Source organism: Diadema setosum, chromosome 8 (genome assembly GCF_964275005.1).
Source record: "Diadema setosum chromosome 8, eeDiaSeto1, whole genome shotgun sequence".
Lineage (NCBI taxonomy): Eukaryota > Metazoa > Echinodermata > Echinoidea > Diadematoida > Diadematidae > Diadema > Diadema setosum.
The window spans coordinates 12,285,884-12,303,192 of record NC_092692.1 but is presented as its reverse complement, the minus strand read 5'-3'; the positions used below and the strand labels follow the sequence as shown (position 1 = coordinate 12,303,192).

General features: G+C 41.2%; 1 protein-coding gene across 1 annotated transcript in view; it reads right to left on the bottom strand.

The window, feature by feature from the left end:
• Window positions 1-2,505: 2,505 nt before the first annotated feature.
• Window positions 2,506-17,309, bottom strand: part of LOC140231826 (zinc finger ZZ-type and EF-hand domain-containing protein 1-like) — a 66,229-nt gene continuing 51,425 nt past the window's right edge. The window contains exons 55-68 of the mRNA XM_072311978.1: window positions 15,244-15,348; window positions 14,722-14,885; window positions 13,843-14,086; window positions 12,887-12,987; window positions 11,076-11,228; window positions 8,667-8,751; window positions 7,821-7,916; window positions 6,993-7,172; window positions 6,179-6,322; window positions 5,608-5,776; window positions 5,160-5,247; window positions 4,549-4,722; window positions 3,382-3,763; window positions 2,506-2,706 (exon numbers count right to left, since the gene is read on the bottom strand). Of these exons, the coding sequence (XP_072168079.1) occupies window positions 2,506-2,706; window positions 3,382-3,763; window positions 4,549-4,722; window positions 5,160-5,247; window positions 5,608-5,776; window positions 6,179-6,322; window positions 6,993-7,172; window positions 7,821-7,916; window positions 8,667-8,751; window positions 11,076-11,228; window positions 12,887-12,987; window positions 13,843-14,086; window positions 14,722-14,885; window positions 15,244-15,348 (2,286 nt within the window). The remainder of the gene's footprint in view (window positions 2,707-3,381; window positions 3,764-4,548; window positions 4,723-5,159; window positions 5,248-5,607; window positions 5,777-6,178; window positions 6,323-6,992; window positions 7,173-7,820; window positions 7,917-8,666; window positions 8,752-11,075; window positions 11,229-12,886; window positions 12,988-13,842; window positions 14,087-14,721; window positions 14,886-15,243; window positions 15,349-17,309) is intronic.

Genomic DNA, 17,309 nt, shown 5'->3' with positions numbered 1-17,309 from the left:
TTCCCATAAAGGACAAATGACATAAAGGACTAAAAATATAAATCTCACATTCATGATAACTATCTCACCTTCACAATGCTTTTACACAGTACCTGTAAATATCTATTTCTTTATCCTAAGATTTGAAAAAAAAACAAAACATTACTTGTGTTCACGATGTGGCAACAGCATAAAACATAAAAGTGGGAACATATGACTATATTTTCAACAATGGCATGTTGGCATACACTAAAATGGGGAAAATTTTTCTCATACGCCTCCCGTGTCTATTCTATGGATCAATTCTTGGTCTTTTTTTCTTTCCTCTTCCTAAAACAGAGCGTTTTTGTGTCTCATTTTTCTTCAGATTATTTCTGCCTCCTTCAGACTTGGAAGATTTTTTTCAGACATTGTACATTATACTGTATTATTTATATGCATTTAGATCTAATGATATCTTATTGTAAGAGAAATAATAATGTATCAATCTATAGTAACAGTAAAGCTTAGCTTGCAAAATGGCTCACAGTTAAATACATTTTGTTCCATTATCTTTCTTTCACGGAGTTGGGGATGTGATAACATTTAATTGGGATTGAAAAAAAAAAATACCAATGCATCTTAAAGCAGCATATCTCATTTGTCTGATGAAGGCATGTGTGCTGATAATGGAGAATATAATTATATACAACATTATCATTCCACCGTTTTGTGTAGTTTTGGCCTACATACCACATGGGTATTAGAAATTTGTCTGACAGGAACCACATTTCACAGAAAAGGGGGCAAAACCTAGGTGAACCAACATTTGAAGGCCTGTTTACTTCCAGTATGCTTGTCACACAATTGCACCAGATTATTCCTTCTCATTTCATCAGCTAACTCTTCCAGCAGAAGGCAATTGTTAAAAATAATAATAATAATAATAATGATAAAGAATACGGATAATTGGATATACATATAGCAAACCATTTAAGATCAACACATTACCGCATTATGGGCATAACAACTTACAAAAACGATCAATCATTATATTCTGTGATATGAATATATATTGTGACATCATATAGCAAAATAGAAGACACAAAATAATGTCACACCCACACAGAGCACCTTGCTTGGAGTATACAAAGCACTAAGAGAAGTGGAGGCAACATGAAGTGGCAATAGGTCATCTCTTAATATATTCTATATCATTCTATGGACCAATAACAATATCTCTATTTTCAGATGAGAGACAAAAGGGCACAAGTTCCACATCTTAATGTGTAGAGAGGGAACAACTATTTGGCTCTACAAATCTGCCTGCAGGAGAGACACTGGCATTCCTGGTCTACTTCTACTGTGGAGAGACTAAATGGAGAAACAAAATACTTCAATCATGATATTCTTTACCTGAAATTTAGTTGTGAAAGAGTTAACAGGAGTATACAAAACTGATGACACCTCATTGTGTAGGCATATAATGGACACAGTCACTGTTACAGCCCGATAAAATCAAAAGTTACTAAATATTGGTTATGTGATGTTGATTTGGTAATTTCGTTTACATTCTTCGTCTTTATTTCCGAAGACTCTAAGCTTTCCAGTGACATACAATTTAATAAAAACCTACCCTAGAAATGGTGAGAAAGCTGACAACCACATGAAACAGAGTGGAAGAAAAAAATCAGCATTGAAGCTCAGATACAGTCAAGAGTGAAGGAAATTAGGCCTTTTATGCAGAATGGGTCCATTTCAAAATGCCTACTTAATGAAATTAAGAGCCTAGACTTTCGAACATCCTGATATAAATCAGTATTTAGACAGAAATTGGGAACGATACTGAACATATTTACTTTTTTTTTTTTTTAAAGAAGATCAGATTCCATGAGTTGTTGATGTTTTTGCTATTCATAATCACCTCATTTCACTGTTTTCTCTGGTTCATTGTCTGAGATTTATCAGGGTAACACGGTTAACTGGTCGAATGCATCATGGATCCCACTCCTGGATCTCCCCTAAGGCTAGTGGCCATGTTTGGCAAGACTGTCCAATATTCACATAAAGAATTTTACTTGATACTGGCAACCGATACACAGCAGACATCGATGACATCAACAGAGTACTGTCTCTCCATGCTGAGAGCAAAAAAAAAAAAAAAAAAAAAAAACATTTCTGGAGGATATTTAACTGTCTTTAATTTCTGTATCTTAAGCATCCACGTCATCTACATGTGGCCCCTGTGTTCATTACAATACATGTGGCTATATTGTATTGTGCTCATGGTTCAAAAGTTGCGTATTCATCAGTTAGTAACTTACGATTTTAAAATAATAAAGTGGTTCTGAAAGTGTTTCACACTTTCTTGCTATACTTAGCATATGACGGATAGTACGTTTAGATTCTGTGAGGTGCTAGGTGATGAGACAGGTACAGTTAAGCTTGTCACAAGCTGCGTAAGAAGTATTTCATATATAATTATATATATACGTATATATTAACCTAATTATCTACCTCTCTGTTGGGGGAAAGCAAGAACCACTGTTATCTGAGCGACTGCGAGTAAAGTACTTGGCTAATTCTCTCTACCCTCTCGGCGTTGTTGTTGCTGTTGTTGCTGTTCTCGTGAGGATCTCCGCCTATGGCGCCCTCTGCGGGCTGCGCGGGGGCAGCCTCTTCCATCGGCGCTTCGTCCTCTTTCGTCTTGTCCAGGGCAAGCTGGATGCACTTGACGTTGGCGACTCCCTGATGAGAAAGAGAGGGAGAGAGAGAGAGAGAGAGATGCATGCATGTAGTCACTAGTTTTATCAGCAGCTGTGTGTAAGATGCTGTTGGGATGCTGTGGCATGGTGGATAATACTCTCAACTTTCAATCAAAGGTCTAAAGTTTCTTATCCACCATGTCGCTCTCAACCAAGGTGTGTAAATGGGTACCTGTAAGCAGTAGGGTAATAATAATGGCAGGGTCTGCTGGTAGAGCAGGTACAACACTGAAGAGGCTACCCTGGATAAAGAAGACCATATTTATCATCATCATCATCATCATCACCATCATCATCATCACCATCATCACCATCACATCATCACCAACGCCATCGCAGTCACCGTCACCACCAGGCGCCATCGCCATCACCATCGCCACCATCACTGCCGTCACCTCAACCATCACCATCACCATCACCATCACCATCACCACCACCACACCACCATCACCATCACAATCACCATCACCATCACCACCACCACCACCACCACCACCACCACCACCATCACTATCATTAACATCATCTCCACCATCGCCATCGCCATCACCATCACCATCACCATCACCAGCACCATCACCATCATCATCATTATAATTACTGCCCACAGCTGTGCAGGGAAGCTACTCAACTGCTACTCTCACAGTGACCAACCCACCTGCATAAAGATCTTCTTGATGGCGTGGTCGTTGCTCATGGCGATGACGTACTCCTCCTCAATGCCCCACTCCCGAACCAGGTTCTCCACCATCAGGAAGAGCTCCATGAGGGCGCGGTGGGCGGCGGCCAGGCTCTGGGGGGCGGAATCGGCGCTCAGCCGGTTGTTCATGGAGTCCAGGAGCAGCCAGAGGGGTTTGAGGCGGGTGAGGTCCACCGGTGGGCGGGGCTTGGTCTGCGACTGGGCAACAGGGGTCTCTGAGGAGCCACTCTTCGTCTCTGGTCCACTGCTGCTGTTGTCATCCTGTGGGGATGTTTTGGTGGCAGCCACATCGTCACTCATATCGCCTGCTGGTTGGGCAGTGGTCTCTCTCCCAGGTGGTCTGTGCAGGAGAGGTGGAAGAACACACACATAGATTAATCACACCTCCCTTTCTTGGATCTCAGATTCTTCCTCTTTCTTCCAGCAGTCTTCTGGGTAGGAGGCTCCAATGTACTTGGCTGTTTTCGGCAAGTTATATGTAGTGGACCGCAAGGCGTACTATTAACCAGAAGTACATTGTACTCTTATAAATGCACAACCTTCATGAAACTGAGCACAGATGTAATCTTATGAATGCACATCCCTCGTGGCACTGAGCCCAAGATGGACTTTTTCTCCCATGAAATATCTGCACACTGAGCCAAACATAAATTATATCCATCCACAAACATAACCCAAACCCTAATCGTAATCCTCACATCAAACTAAACCTAAAACTTTACCACAACCCTAACCCTAACCATAAGTCCTTGGAGAAAATAAGACCGGAGCAATTGTGTCACAGGAGCAAATGTTGTATCACCTTCCTTTGGTAAATACCATTCCAGTCAATCTTTTCTACTACAGAGCCTGATTTCATCTTTAAAAAAAAAACATTGTTGTCAGTTGCTAGTAGGGTTCAGCTGGTCAAATCTTGTGTCAAACTCTGATTAGTCAATGGAGGATTGGGAAGGGTCTAATCATTGGTCAATACGAAATTTAATAAAGTGATGCATCAGGACATATCATTTTATGTCATACTGACGCTCAATGATCATAAACAGCAGCTTTTGTACGACTTGACATCAGGATGGTCTCTAAAGCTATGCCTGGGAGATCTCTGGCTATTTCTCATCACCGCCTCACCTGGGCATGCTGGTGAGGATGCGCAGGAGGAGCTGTACGGCCTTCAGCCGACTCTGGCCGATCTGCTTCCTGGCCACCTGGACCACCCACTCCCAGAGCTGCTGGAGGGGTACCTGGCGGGCCAGCTGGGGGCTGGACAGCACCGTGTTTAGGATCACGTACCCAGTTTCAAACCTGTTGGTGGTTGATGATGATGATAGCAAGTGAGGGTGATGGTAAGTCAATGTTTTATAATGATACATGATTTAAAAAAAAATAATAATAATAAAAAATTCAATTTACATTGGAACATATAATCAGTGTAGGTTTATTGTGAGCACCCACTGCACATGTGTACTAATTTTATAAAGACAATGAAATCTCTGGTTGTACTTTCATGTGAGGCACTGTAACCATGTCTCTGTTCAACTGTTGGACACTGAATAACATTCCTAACCCTACATGCTCTCATGCTCATCCACATGATTTCATAATGATATTTGTACACTCACCGATTCCCCCACGACAAAATTTACGGCTGTGAGTTGTCAATGGCACTGTGAGTTGTCTTGCCTACTCCAATGTCTTAGATTGATATTTAGGAGGGCAAACTGATTCGGCAAGCGACTTACCTGCCCAGCTTGTTGCCCGTGATGGTCAGCTTGTAGCCCCAGTCAGTATTGTTGCTGTCCGACTGGAACTTGTAGTGCAGTGTGTCACCTGACATGAAACAAAGACACAAACAAGCAAAAAAAAAAAAATAATAACTTAACATCACATCATCTTATTCATACCATTACACAGCCACTAATGCACTGCTTTCAGATTTACACTTCGTCTGTTGAGAATGAGAAGGGCGTTAAGTGGTCGTGAACACTATGGGTTTAGTGGCAACTTAACGCCCTTATCATTCTCAGCCGACGACTTATCCATTGATTTTGCATGTTTGCAACAAGCATAGAAACTTCAGGTATTGTAGGACATGTAAAGAGATAATATGGAGGGGAAAAATGAATAAAGACAAACTTAATCGTGCTAGTAGAAGTATGGCATAAAGAGATATGGGCTTGCACTGAATACCGGGTATATCAAAGTCGGCCCAGTTGGGGTGGAGTCCACTGAAGGAGTGGACATCGTGCTTGAAGGCTGCATCAGACGCTAGCGTCAAGACATCGCAGCCACTCTCCGTGCAGCAGCGGTCGTCAAACTTGATGCTGAGGTGCGTCGCTCCGGGCAGCGTCACATTCCCCTGTTTGCAGTCAATGGCAGTACAGGAAAGACAGTGAAAAGAAAAACAACTTTACAAAATCTTGACAACAAGGAACATAAAGATATGCTTTTCCAAAGTCTTCCTTTTCATAACATTAATTTTATTCAAATCACTTTGACAGCCTGAGTACGAAAAATACTGCAAGAAAAGCTTCAAGTATCGGACAACATCATTAACCACACTCCATATCATCACTTCCAAAGGAGGGTATTGCTTTGAAATATCTTTCCAGTTGCATGATGCAATGGTACTTAGCACTGAAAGTGAGTGGAAGAAAGCATATGACACCATTTCACTCTGCTATGCAAGTATCGTCATTGAACTCATCAAACCTCTTTTAATCGACACCAAGAGAGAGATGAAAAGCCTCATTCAACTGACCTGTATGGAGGTGTTGTTGTCATAGTTGTGCTTGGATTCTATCGTCTTGGGCATGATGATGGTCTCCTGCATGAAGGAACAGGCCGCTAGACACAGGGGGGCCAACAGCCCATCCTCACAGTGATTTACAACGTTGTCCACAACCTGGCCAGACGGGAGAAGGATGGGAGATAACGGGATAAACTAGTCATGAATGCCAGGACGTGACTCTACAATTCATGGTGAATGTGAGAGTTATCAAGCGGTATGTGGGTCCCTGCTGTGTGGCGCTTTGCTTTTTATTTGGAAAGATGGATGGACAGATTAATAGATGGATGAATAATCAATGGATGGATGGATAGATGAATGATGGATGGATGGATGGATGGGTGGGTGGATGGACAGATGGATAGATGGATGGATTATCAATGAATGGATGGATGAGGGGATGGATAGATGAATGGATAGATGTGTGGATAGACGGATAGATGAATGGATGGATGACTGGATAGATGGGTGGATGCATGAATGAATGGATGGATGGACAGATGGGTGGATGGATAGATGGAAAAATGAATGGATAGATGTGTGGATAGATGGATGGATAGATGGATGGATGAATGGATGGATGACTGGGAATGATCGGATGAATGGACTATTGGATAGATAGATGGATGAATGAATGAATGGATGATTGGATAGATGGATGGATAGATAGATGGATAATCAATGGGTGGATAGACGGATGGCTGACTAGATAGATAGATAGATAGATAGATGGATGGATGGATTGATGGATGAATGAATTGACTGCTTGCTGTGGTTGTTACTGTACCTTGAGGAAGACCTCCTTCTCCTCCACCCTCTGTAGGAGGTCCAGGATACTGACCAGCTGTGAGTGTTCTTTACACCCACAGGTGGCCGTACTGATCACGTGCTCCCCGTCGGCTGGCCAGTCGGCCAAGAGAGCGGCCAGAACCTGTCTTGCGCACATCACGGTCAGGGCATTGTTGATCTGGTCAGAGAAGGGGCAGGAAAGAAGGGAGAGAGAAAAATATAAATGTGATATATACCTTTAATACATGAATAAAAACAGCATGCAGCAATAGTCTTTGTAATTTTTCATACATCCTGCACTTGCCTCCTCTCCACTAAATCAATATTTTTGTCACGTGAAATGAACTGATGGCATTGTGAGAGATTCAAAATGCCAAACAATACCAGGTGAAAGGCTTTGTTTCTTATACAACTGACATGACCAGTAAACGTACACATGCATCCAAAGAAATAATACGGTGACTGAACAGACGTTTGTTTGTTTGTTTGTTTGTTTGTTTATTTCATTTAAATCTGAGAAGATGGCTAGATAGCCCATATTCAGCTGCAATAGCTGGTCTTCCATGGGGTCCAGTTGGATGTAAGGCGGGACCACTTCACCTCGCTAAACACCCTGCTCTTGGCGATGAATAAATTAAGCATGAGTTGTGACTCTCTCATACACGGGGACATCCAATTTAAGTCCTATCCGAGGGACAGAGTGTTTCGCCTCTTACTAGAGGGGACGGTATGATTACACACAACATTATTGCTCAGTGGGATCAGGAAATCGAACCGGGGTTCTTTGGATCGTGAGGCAGACATGCTACTGACGGAGGTAACTCACCGTGTGGAGGTAGTTCCTGGAGGCACTCTTCCCGTGTTTCTCCAGCTCCTTCTTCAGCAGCTCTCCACTCTTGGCTCTCTGATGCTTCCTGTAGCTCTGTGACGGGAGAAACAGCATTTAAAATCAAACAGAAGCCACTAACCCTAACTGTGCTTTTGTTCACTGTTTGGTACGCACACTGGGGTGCTTTCCCCGCTGATTGGCATGGATGTCTGAAAACTCATCTGAATTGTCAATGAAGAGATATTACCACATCCCCCCATCACCCAAACGTGTTACCATGGCATTCCTGATGGTCTGAGGTACAGTGCTCCACCCCAGCGTGCTTGCTAACTTTAAATACAATGAGGTCAACTTTGGCAAGATTACTGAATGCCGATGAAAAAGCTAGGCAGGTTAAGCTACAGGTAAATGCCTAAGCACATATAAGGGCTAGCATATTTGCAAGTTGCTACTTGTCAGTAAATATTACACAGTCAAATAGAAGGAAAGACTGTCTAAAACAAAACGATAAACTCTCTAGAGCTCTGACATAATTTGATATTCAGTTGAACTAAGTTTCTTTATTACTATATGTATACAACAACAACGAAGGCTTTTGAAACCGCAAAGCTGTAGAAAATAAAAGGTAAATCAAAGGGAGACTTCTGCCTCATGTGTTCAGTAGTTTCTGAAAACATTATATCTCTGCCCTCCCCTCCAAAAAAAAAAAAAAAAAAAAAGAAATGTGTTTCCACATGCTTGTGTGTGCATTCGTCTGTGTGTGTGCCTGTCTTCTTGTTACATACAAGTGCATTAATGTGTCCATGTTAATGTCCGTATGCAAGGGGTACTGAATGTTCTTACCTCCCTAAGTTCAGCCTCACTGTTGGCTACTAGTATCGGGGCGTGTTGGCTCAATTCAGGTACAGCATAGTTGTCATCCTGCTCCCTGGATTCACATACAAAAAAAAAGAAAACAGAAAATGAAACATCTTGTTACATTTTCTCTTTCCCAACATATTTCAATCTGTGAATGAACAGCTTCCAGCATCCACACATCAGAAATCACTGGGAGACAAGAGAGCTATCACAGGGGGATACTTGGGGCATGTTTTAAATATACATAATTTGATGAATATGTTTTCCAAGATCAGAGGCTTTTACAATCCCTTCTCAGGACATAACTAGATCTTTTGATTCGTTTGGGAGGTCCCCACAGACTCTGGAAAACTTGGCAGCTCTGTGAATGGAGTGAACGTTGTCACTCCCGCCCTGGCAGACACAAAATTGGACTGAGTGCGACAGAGGATAGGGCTCAATTTGTGGTCACTATCTGCACTGAAATACTGACTCCATACAACAAACCTGCAGGGCTATGTTTCATAAAAAAGATGAAATCAAACATAAGTCTGAGAATCAAACGTAAGTCAGGCATCAGCCAATCAGAATCGAGTATTCACAGACTTATGATTGATTTTCTGACTTTATGTTTCATCTCAGCTTTTATGCAACAAGGCCAAGGTGGCCTTTGGCTACATTATACATGTGATCACTATGCGAAGAGTCTTCAACACATTAAAGGACAAGTTCACCTTCATTAACATAAGGACTGAGAGAATGTAGCAATATTAGTAGAACATACATGTATCATTGAAAGTTTGACGAAAATCATACAATCCGTTCAAAAGTTATGAATTTTTGAAGTTTTTGTGCAGTCACCGCTGGATGAGAAGACTACTGCAGTGTATGATGTCACACGCGTACAACAATATAAGGAAAATATAAAGAGAACTTCACAAAATTTCATCTTTTGAAAAAAGTACACATTCCCTTGACTTGTTACTGACATATGTTATGGGTAATATTATTCCCATTGCCTTTAGAAAGAGGCAAGTCAAGTGCTCTTTTATTATGCGAGAAAAAGTGAAAATATGTTGAATTTTCTTTACATATTCTTTATACTGTTGTGCTCATATGACATCACGAGCCTTAGTAGTTTCCTCATCCAGGGTTCCAACACAAAAATTTTAAAAATTCATAACTTTTGCATCGATTGTCCAATTTTCCTCAAACTTTCACTGATGTGTTCTACTAATATTGCTGCATTCTCTCAATCCTTATGTTTATGAAGGTGAACTTGTCCTTTAATACAGTTTTGTTTTGAGCTTTTGTTTTACTGTACTGTATGTTTGTTTTTTGAGGGAAAATGTGAGTGTGGTTACATTAGAGAGGTGGCTGCTTTAAGTGGATTGCCTGTGCATGTAAGCACAATAGTGAAACATAAGAAAATACCCTCCTTGAGTGGTCCAATGTCTGGCAGATGAAACTCAATGCCAAGAAATGCTACTCAATGAGAATCCACAGAGGGAAACGGCCCATCACTGACACTTATATCATGGGGGAAGAGGATATTGCCTCTGTTTCAACCCTAACTTATCTTGGGATTGAACTCCATGACAAGCTAAGCTGGAAACCTCACATTGAAGCTGTAGCATCTAAAGCTGGGAAAACCCTTGGATTCTTGCGAAGAAACCTTGGGAAATGTTCTACCGTCATCAAGAAATTAGCCTACATAACCCTAATATGATCACAGTTAGAGTACACATCAACAGTATGGGATCCCTACAAGCAAAACCAAAGAGACCTGCTGGAGAAAATTCAAAGAAGAGCCGTTCGCTTTGTATGTGGGAACTACCAGAGAGAGGCCAGTGTCACGGCTATGAGGGAAAGTATCTGTCTCCCTACCCTAGAAGACAGAAGAAAACAAGCTTGACTTACCACCTTCTACAAGGCAATAAACAACCAAATTGCAGCACCCATACCACATTACCTAAAACAGAGACAAAGAACAACACGAAGCAGCCAACATCAACGTTTTATGAGAACCGGCTCTACCTTGGATGCCTACAAATACAGTTTTTTCCCAAGGACAATCAGAGACTGGGATAGGCTTCCTCAACACATCATTGAACTGCCCTCTATTGAGCAGTTCAAGAGAGCCATAGAAGCCAACTAAGCACGGCAGAGATATGTTTTTACTTGCACAGTGAGCACCTGTACAGTGTACATTTGAAAGAGCACAAAGCACAAATGACATCCACTGTCAGAAACATCACACCACAAACCCTCATCCAGTTGCTGAACAGGCTTTGATGAGAAACACCGTACAAGTAGAAATAAGTTTGTGTATACACAAACAGTTTACACATACACCTACAGCTATACAGATGAACAACAAAGCACCCAGCCCAACCACACAGTGCATCGCATTACCTGGGCGGGGAAGCCACAGGTGTGTAGGTGACGGCACCAGCATCCATGGACTTGTATTCCGCCGCCTCTCGCCCCTCCCCCGACGGCTTGGGCTCCCAACGTTTGGCCAGCTGCTTGATCTCGTCCCCGACGATTAGCTCCTCCCCTTGGAAACTGTTTTGGGGAAGAATTTTTTTTTGGTCATTATTTGTTTAGACAAAAATACACATAGGGGCCCGTTGCATAAAACTCCAACCGGATTTTTTTCCGGTTGAAATCACAAAATTCCGGTTGAAAGCTCCCAACCAGAGTTTTTATGCAACGGATGTTACATTCTTAGATTAGAACCTTAAAAAATTCAGGTTGGGCAAATCCCAACCTGAATTTTTTAAGGTTGCTAAAAAAGTTTTATGCAACGGGACCCAGGAGTTTATGTTGCTTAGATGGGGAAAAGCGCGTTACTTGCATTTGTGTGATGAATTTAATACAGAATTAGTGGCAACTGAAAAGGATAAGCCTGTATCTAAGAAATTAGGCTAAATCAATACACATACAAAACAGCCTCTTTACATGGACAGGTATACTGTAAAACATGATATATTCGCGGCATGAAATTTTTGCAAAATTGCCACTAGCATTCTCATGCATATAGTGTAGACAAGAATTTTCGTGTGCACTTTAGTTTTGCGAATCTTGGAGCTCGCGAAAATCACACGAACATTCCTCATTTTACAGTGTTTACTAATTATGGGATAATTATAAGTGGGAAAGAAATGCTTGCTTGGTTATACAACTGTTCGAAACGTCAATCAATATTTCACTCGTGCATGACTGTTTTGGGCTCTTTGCCTGCAATACCTGCATAAGCACCAATGTCTCTCTTAGTCTGGCAAAAAGGTCTAATATACAGCCGGTAATGTAATGTACACCGGTGTAATGTAATCTAATGTAATCTAATGTACACCGGTGTACATCACACACTTTATTGCAGATTTACATTGTAATTGCATTTCAATGACTGGCCTCAATATCCAAATTGAAGACAAACTTTCATTGCAGCTTTTCCATGCTTTTCCAAAATCGCCCTCTCATGACGTTCATTCTGACCACTATTCATGCTATGTGCATTGTTCATCATATCCGTCTCATCTTTATAATTTATTTTTCAATGACGCTTTTTTCATCCTGGTATGGAGTTAATTGCAAGAGTAAACACGCAAATTGACAAGCAGAAACACAGGATATTGATATGCAAATATCACATTGGTCTTGAGGGTGCTGTTCGTTATTCCGAAGGTTCGCAATTCCGAGGTTCGTTATTCCGAAGGTTCGTTAATCCGTAACACGCAAATTCCCTATACCTAAAGGTTCGGTAATCCGAAAATGAAAAAAGGATTTGTTAATTCGAACATTTGTGGCGTTATTCCGAAGGTTCGTTAATCCAAAAATGAAATTCGGAATAATGAACCTTCGGAATAACGAATCTTCGGACTAAAGAGCCTTCGGAATAACGAACCTTCGGAATAACGAATCTTCGGACTAAAGAGCCTTCGGAATAACGAACCTTCAGAACAACGAGCTGTAACCGGTCTTGATACAAGTAATCAAGTTGTAGCATTATCACATAAGGTTACGGAAAAGCAACCTACACAAAGTGATCATGTCAAATATTTTTTGTTGTCATCATAATTCAGGACAACAGCATCTCCTAAACAACAGCAAAAAATGTCTACAATTAGCGTTAAGTCAAAGACGATGACTCTCAACATTTTTCTACAAAGTCTCTAGCTCACTACATGTATAAAGTTGGTTGCTATCGGTCAAGTCCTTACCATTTCTGCACCTCCTCTACAAGGTCCTTGATGTTCTGTCCACATTTTTCATACATGGCCCTTAGAATGGACATTGGAGCCAAAATGGCCTCATGGGTTACCTGCATACACGTACCAAGAAAAAAATAATAATCAAAACAATAATATATATGTGTATTCGTTAGTGCATGTGTGTGTATACTCTACATATATACTAACCTTGGCACATATATATATACTATATATCAAGAGTTATTCATTTATTGAAAGGTATTCATTGGATAACATCCATTGCAGCCCACAGGCAGTAATAAAGTGATAGGTCCTATAACTAATAGATGGCGATAATTGGAGATACACATAGGGGTTTGGCAGATGTCAAAATTTGTAGCCATGAGCCATCTCGCTGATAGCATGTCATGAAAGTACCACCACATAAAACTTCTGCTGAAATCATAACTTTGTGAAACAATTTCTCTTCTGAGAATAAAGCAACGCCTACAATATTCAAATTCACGAAATTCTTCCATCGAGACGGTTTTCATTGCAACTAAATGACAAATTGCCCTACGCCAACGTATTTACGTTGATGAAGGGCAATTTGTCAATCAGTTGCAACTCCTACAACAGCTTTTGAGAAACACGAGAAAGTTTAATGATATGCACAAAGAAGAAGAAGAAGAAGAAGAAGAAGAAGAAGAAGGAGAAGAAGAAGAAGAAGAAGAAGAAGAAGAAGAAGAAGAAGAAGAAGAAGAAGGAGAAGAAGAAGGAGAAGAAGAAGAAGAAGAAGAAGAAGAAGGAGAAGAAGAAGGAGAAGAAGAAGAAGAAGAAGAAGAAGGAGAAGAAGAAGAAGAAGAAGAAGAAGAAGAAGAAGAAGAAGAAGAAGAAGAAGAAGAAGCATAGACTAAAATGTGGGTGTGTCATGGTTGGCAGGGAACAAAAAGGGGGTTATTGAAAGGGGAAGGGTACAAACTAACCTGGAGACACGCCTTGGCCTTGTCATCTAGTCCTCCCATGGGGTCCATGGGGCCAGATGCCCCCATGGCCTCGGCGCTACTCCCGACTCCTCCGCCCCCGCTCCCCATATCGTCCATGAACATGTACTGGGGCAGGGAGTCGGCCGTCAGGTAGGAGTGGCCGCTCTCGCTGTCGCCCGAATCGCTGCTGAAGTCTTCGCTGTCCATGAGGGCGTCGTTCAGGAAAATATCCTCACTCTCCTCGCTGTCGGGGCGTGCCACAAATAAAGCATAGTACTTTGATTAATTTGATACTTATTTTTTGTGTGTTTAATCAGTAACAATGTTAGGAGCTCTGTTACATCACAGCGCAGTAGAGTATATTTACATAGTAGCTGCGCTATATAAATTTGTCTAATCATTATTAGCAGCATTATTATTTTGCCAAGCCTCACATTGAATTCTGCAGTATGAAGTGTCATCAATTTTCCTCCCCTCCCCTACCCTCCCCCCCCCCCCCCTTTTATGGAGGAAGACTCTTCACACTGAACAAATGCTGCTCTATATCAAAGGGTCTGTGACTTCACGCATGCTGACTCTAGCTCTCTTCAAGTTTAACAGGCAAACTTTATACATGAGAGCTATCACAAACAAGGCAATAATCTGTAAAAAAAAAACACACATCCCTGGTAATCCAAATCATTTACATTTACATCATTGCAAATGCCTGGTTATGCACACTCAAAGTATTCTGATCTTCATCACATACTACCATGTCTATCTCTGTAGAATATCAGCAGAAGCTTTGCAGGAAGGAGGCAAATTTGTGTATGTGTCGAACCATGAAACTGTCAAAATAGTATTATCTCGATGCTAGTACAACCCTGTAGCTTGACAAACCTGGAGTCGCCGTTGTCCGAGCTGTATCTCAGCGACATCTTGGAAGGGATGGGCTCCTTATACTCCGGTCCCACCAGCGTGCTCACCCCCAGGGGTACGGAGGGGAGCTGGGTGGAGCTGCCCGATTTGGCTCTCCCCCTCGTGTACAACTTGATGGACAGGATCTGGGCAGGAGGCGGGAGAGGAGGTGGAAGGTGGGAAGATAATGGATGTGAAGAATATTATGGCGATTATTCGGAGTGGTATAGAGGAAATATTTTCATTTTTGAGGGAGTATACATTCATCTTATTCACACATTCCAAACTTGCAAACCTTTAAGCTTAATTCACAGAAATACTGAAAAAGTAGGAGAAAATGTTGCAACTATAGGATTATCACCAATTTCCCATACATCCGTACTAGCAGGTGTTCACTAAAAACAGGCACACAAGGATGACTACATCTTCTTTATGCCTGAAAAAAGGGAAAAATATTCCTTTCAAATAGATGTGATTGTTGTAATTTCTACAGGGGTCACCCACCTCCAAGTCCTTGAGAAGCCACCTCTTGCTGAGCCTGGTCGGCTGGCCTGCGAGGTGGACCAACAGGGGAGGTAGGTCGCTGTTTAGCAGCTGAGCATAGTTGACCTGCACGAGAGGCAAGGATCCATGTCAAATGTCTTCACTCATCAAGAAAAATCTGCACACCCGACGGCAACATTCCCTCTGAGAAGTCCACGCGAATAATCATGGCTGCTAGGATGTTATACGATCTTATAAAACTTCACGAATGTAATCTGTAATCTGATTGGTTCAGATCGGGTCACATGACATTCAATGCACTGCACTAGAGCATGCAGTTGTATTGGACAGAGTGCAGGAAATGCACTATACCAAGGGCCCTGTACTGCTGCGAGTGCAGTATAGTACATTTACAATACAATTCAATTCTCAACATGTTATTTCTTTGTTAGGTGATCCGAGTATCCTCTCGGATCACCTTCTGTTTCTGTACGGATTCTTTCTTCTTCTTCTTTTTCTTATTTCTCCCCCAAAATTGTGCATCGATTAGCTCAGAAAGTCCTCTTCCTATCAATTTCAAACTTATACCATATATGTATCGTCTCCCAAAGACGGCAATCGAACTAAAATCAAAGTGATCAGTCGACCGTGACGTCACTATGACGTCATTATATGAAAACACATTCTCAATCATATCTCTTTAATGGAATGGAATTTTTCAATGAAATTTACGTCCCATATATTTCAAGTCAAGGGCATTCTACTCATATTCTCAAAATTCATCTATAACTTAAAACGTGCGCGTACGCGCGCGTTGAAATATTTGTATGCTCAAATCGAGCTCAAATTTTTTTTGCACACGTTTCAGACCATTTAGAGCATTTTTTGAAAAATTGAAAAAAAATTGCGGACGCGTACGCGCGCGCGCATATACGAACGCACAGCTCATATGCAATAGAAATTTCCCGTTTTTTCACACTTATCGGCTGCCTGAAATGTCAAGGAATATGTCTACCAAGTTTCAAGTCAATCCGACTCAATATGACGTCATACGGGCCCGTCAAAGTTGAAATTCCGCGCGCGCGTCAATGGCGATATACAGTGCAACAATGCCAAAAAACCGCTAATTTTAAATCCGATTTTACTCGTCAGGATGGACGGTGACCCCCAATTTTCTTTACATATTCTGAAAGCTGATGAGTTGTATATGTTATTTCATGGGTTGGCGATGCTGGAAAAATGATTAAAAGATATCAAATTTCTTAATAAAATAAAAAGAGTAAATTTTCAAAATGACGTCATCAAATTACAAGTTCACTAGAGCGTATCTCACTTATCCTTTGCCCATTTTCACCCAGATTTCGATATGTTGTAGCTTATTAAATGTTCTTTCATTAATGTAAAAACAACATTTTGATTGGATGACGTTATCGCCTCGTAAAAATGGATTGAAAGTTTCTTGTAAGATTTGACCAGTTTACGTGTTATCTCTATGGGAGAGCAGTTTTTCTGGCAGTGAAAATTGACATGACTCTCTTTTTCGAGCACTAGCTCACTTATGCTTCGGTGAATTTCTCCCAGATTTTAGTATGTTGTAGCTGAGACTTTGGGCTATCGTAAGTATGCCCTCCATTTCTTCATACAATGTCGGCATCACGTCGAAAAACTTGGTTGAAAATGGCACGAGGCTTCGATGCAGCGTCATTTTGCTTAATACACAGGGCCTATGGAGAATGAAATAGGTCATTGCGTAGCGCATTCGACTCGTAATCCTAAGGTCCCTGGTTCGAGGCTCACCCCTGCCAATATTTTTTTTAAATCTTTTTTAACACTTTTTTCTTCTTTTTCTTTAGTTAATCTTAATCTCCCTTTCCTTACTTTATCTTTTTCTGATTTTTTGCTGCTTCTCCTTCAAATTTCTATAAAATAACATAATTTTTGCTTTATTTTTCTTTCTTTCTACTACTTTCTGTGCAATAGATGAACAACAACAATGGCTATCAATCCCATATTTTGCACATGTTTAGTACATGTCACGTACATTATTTCATAATATAACAACTACTTGATCAGACACCATCTTGGGT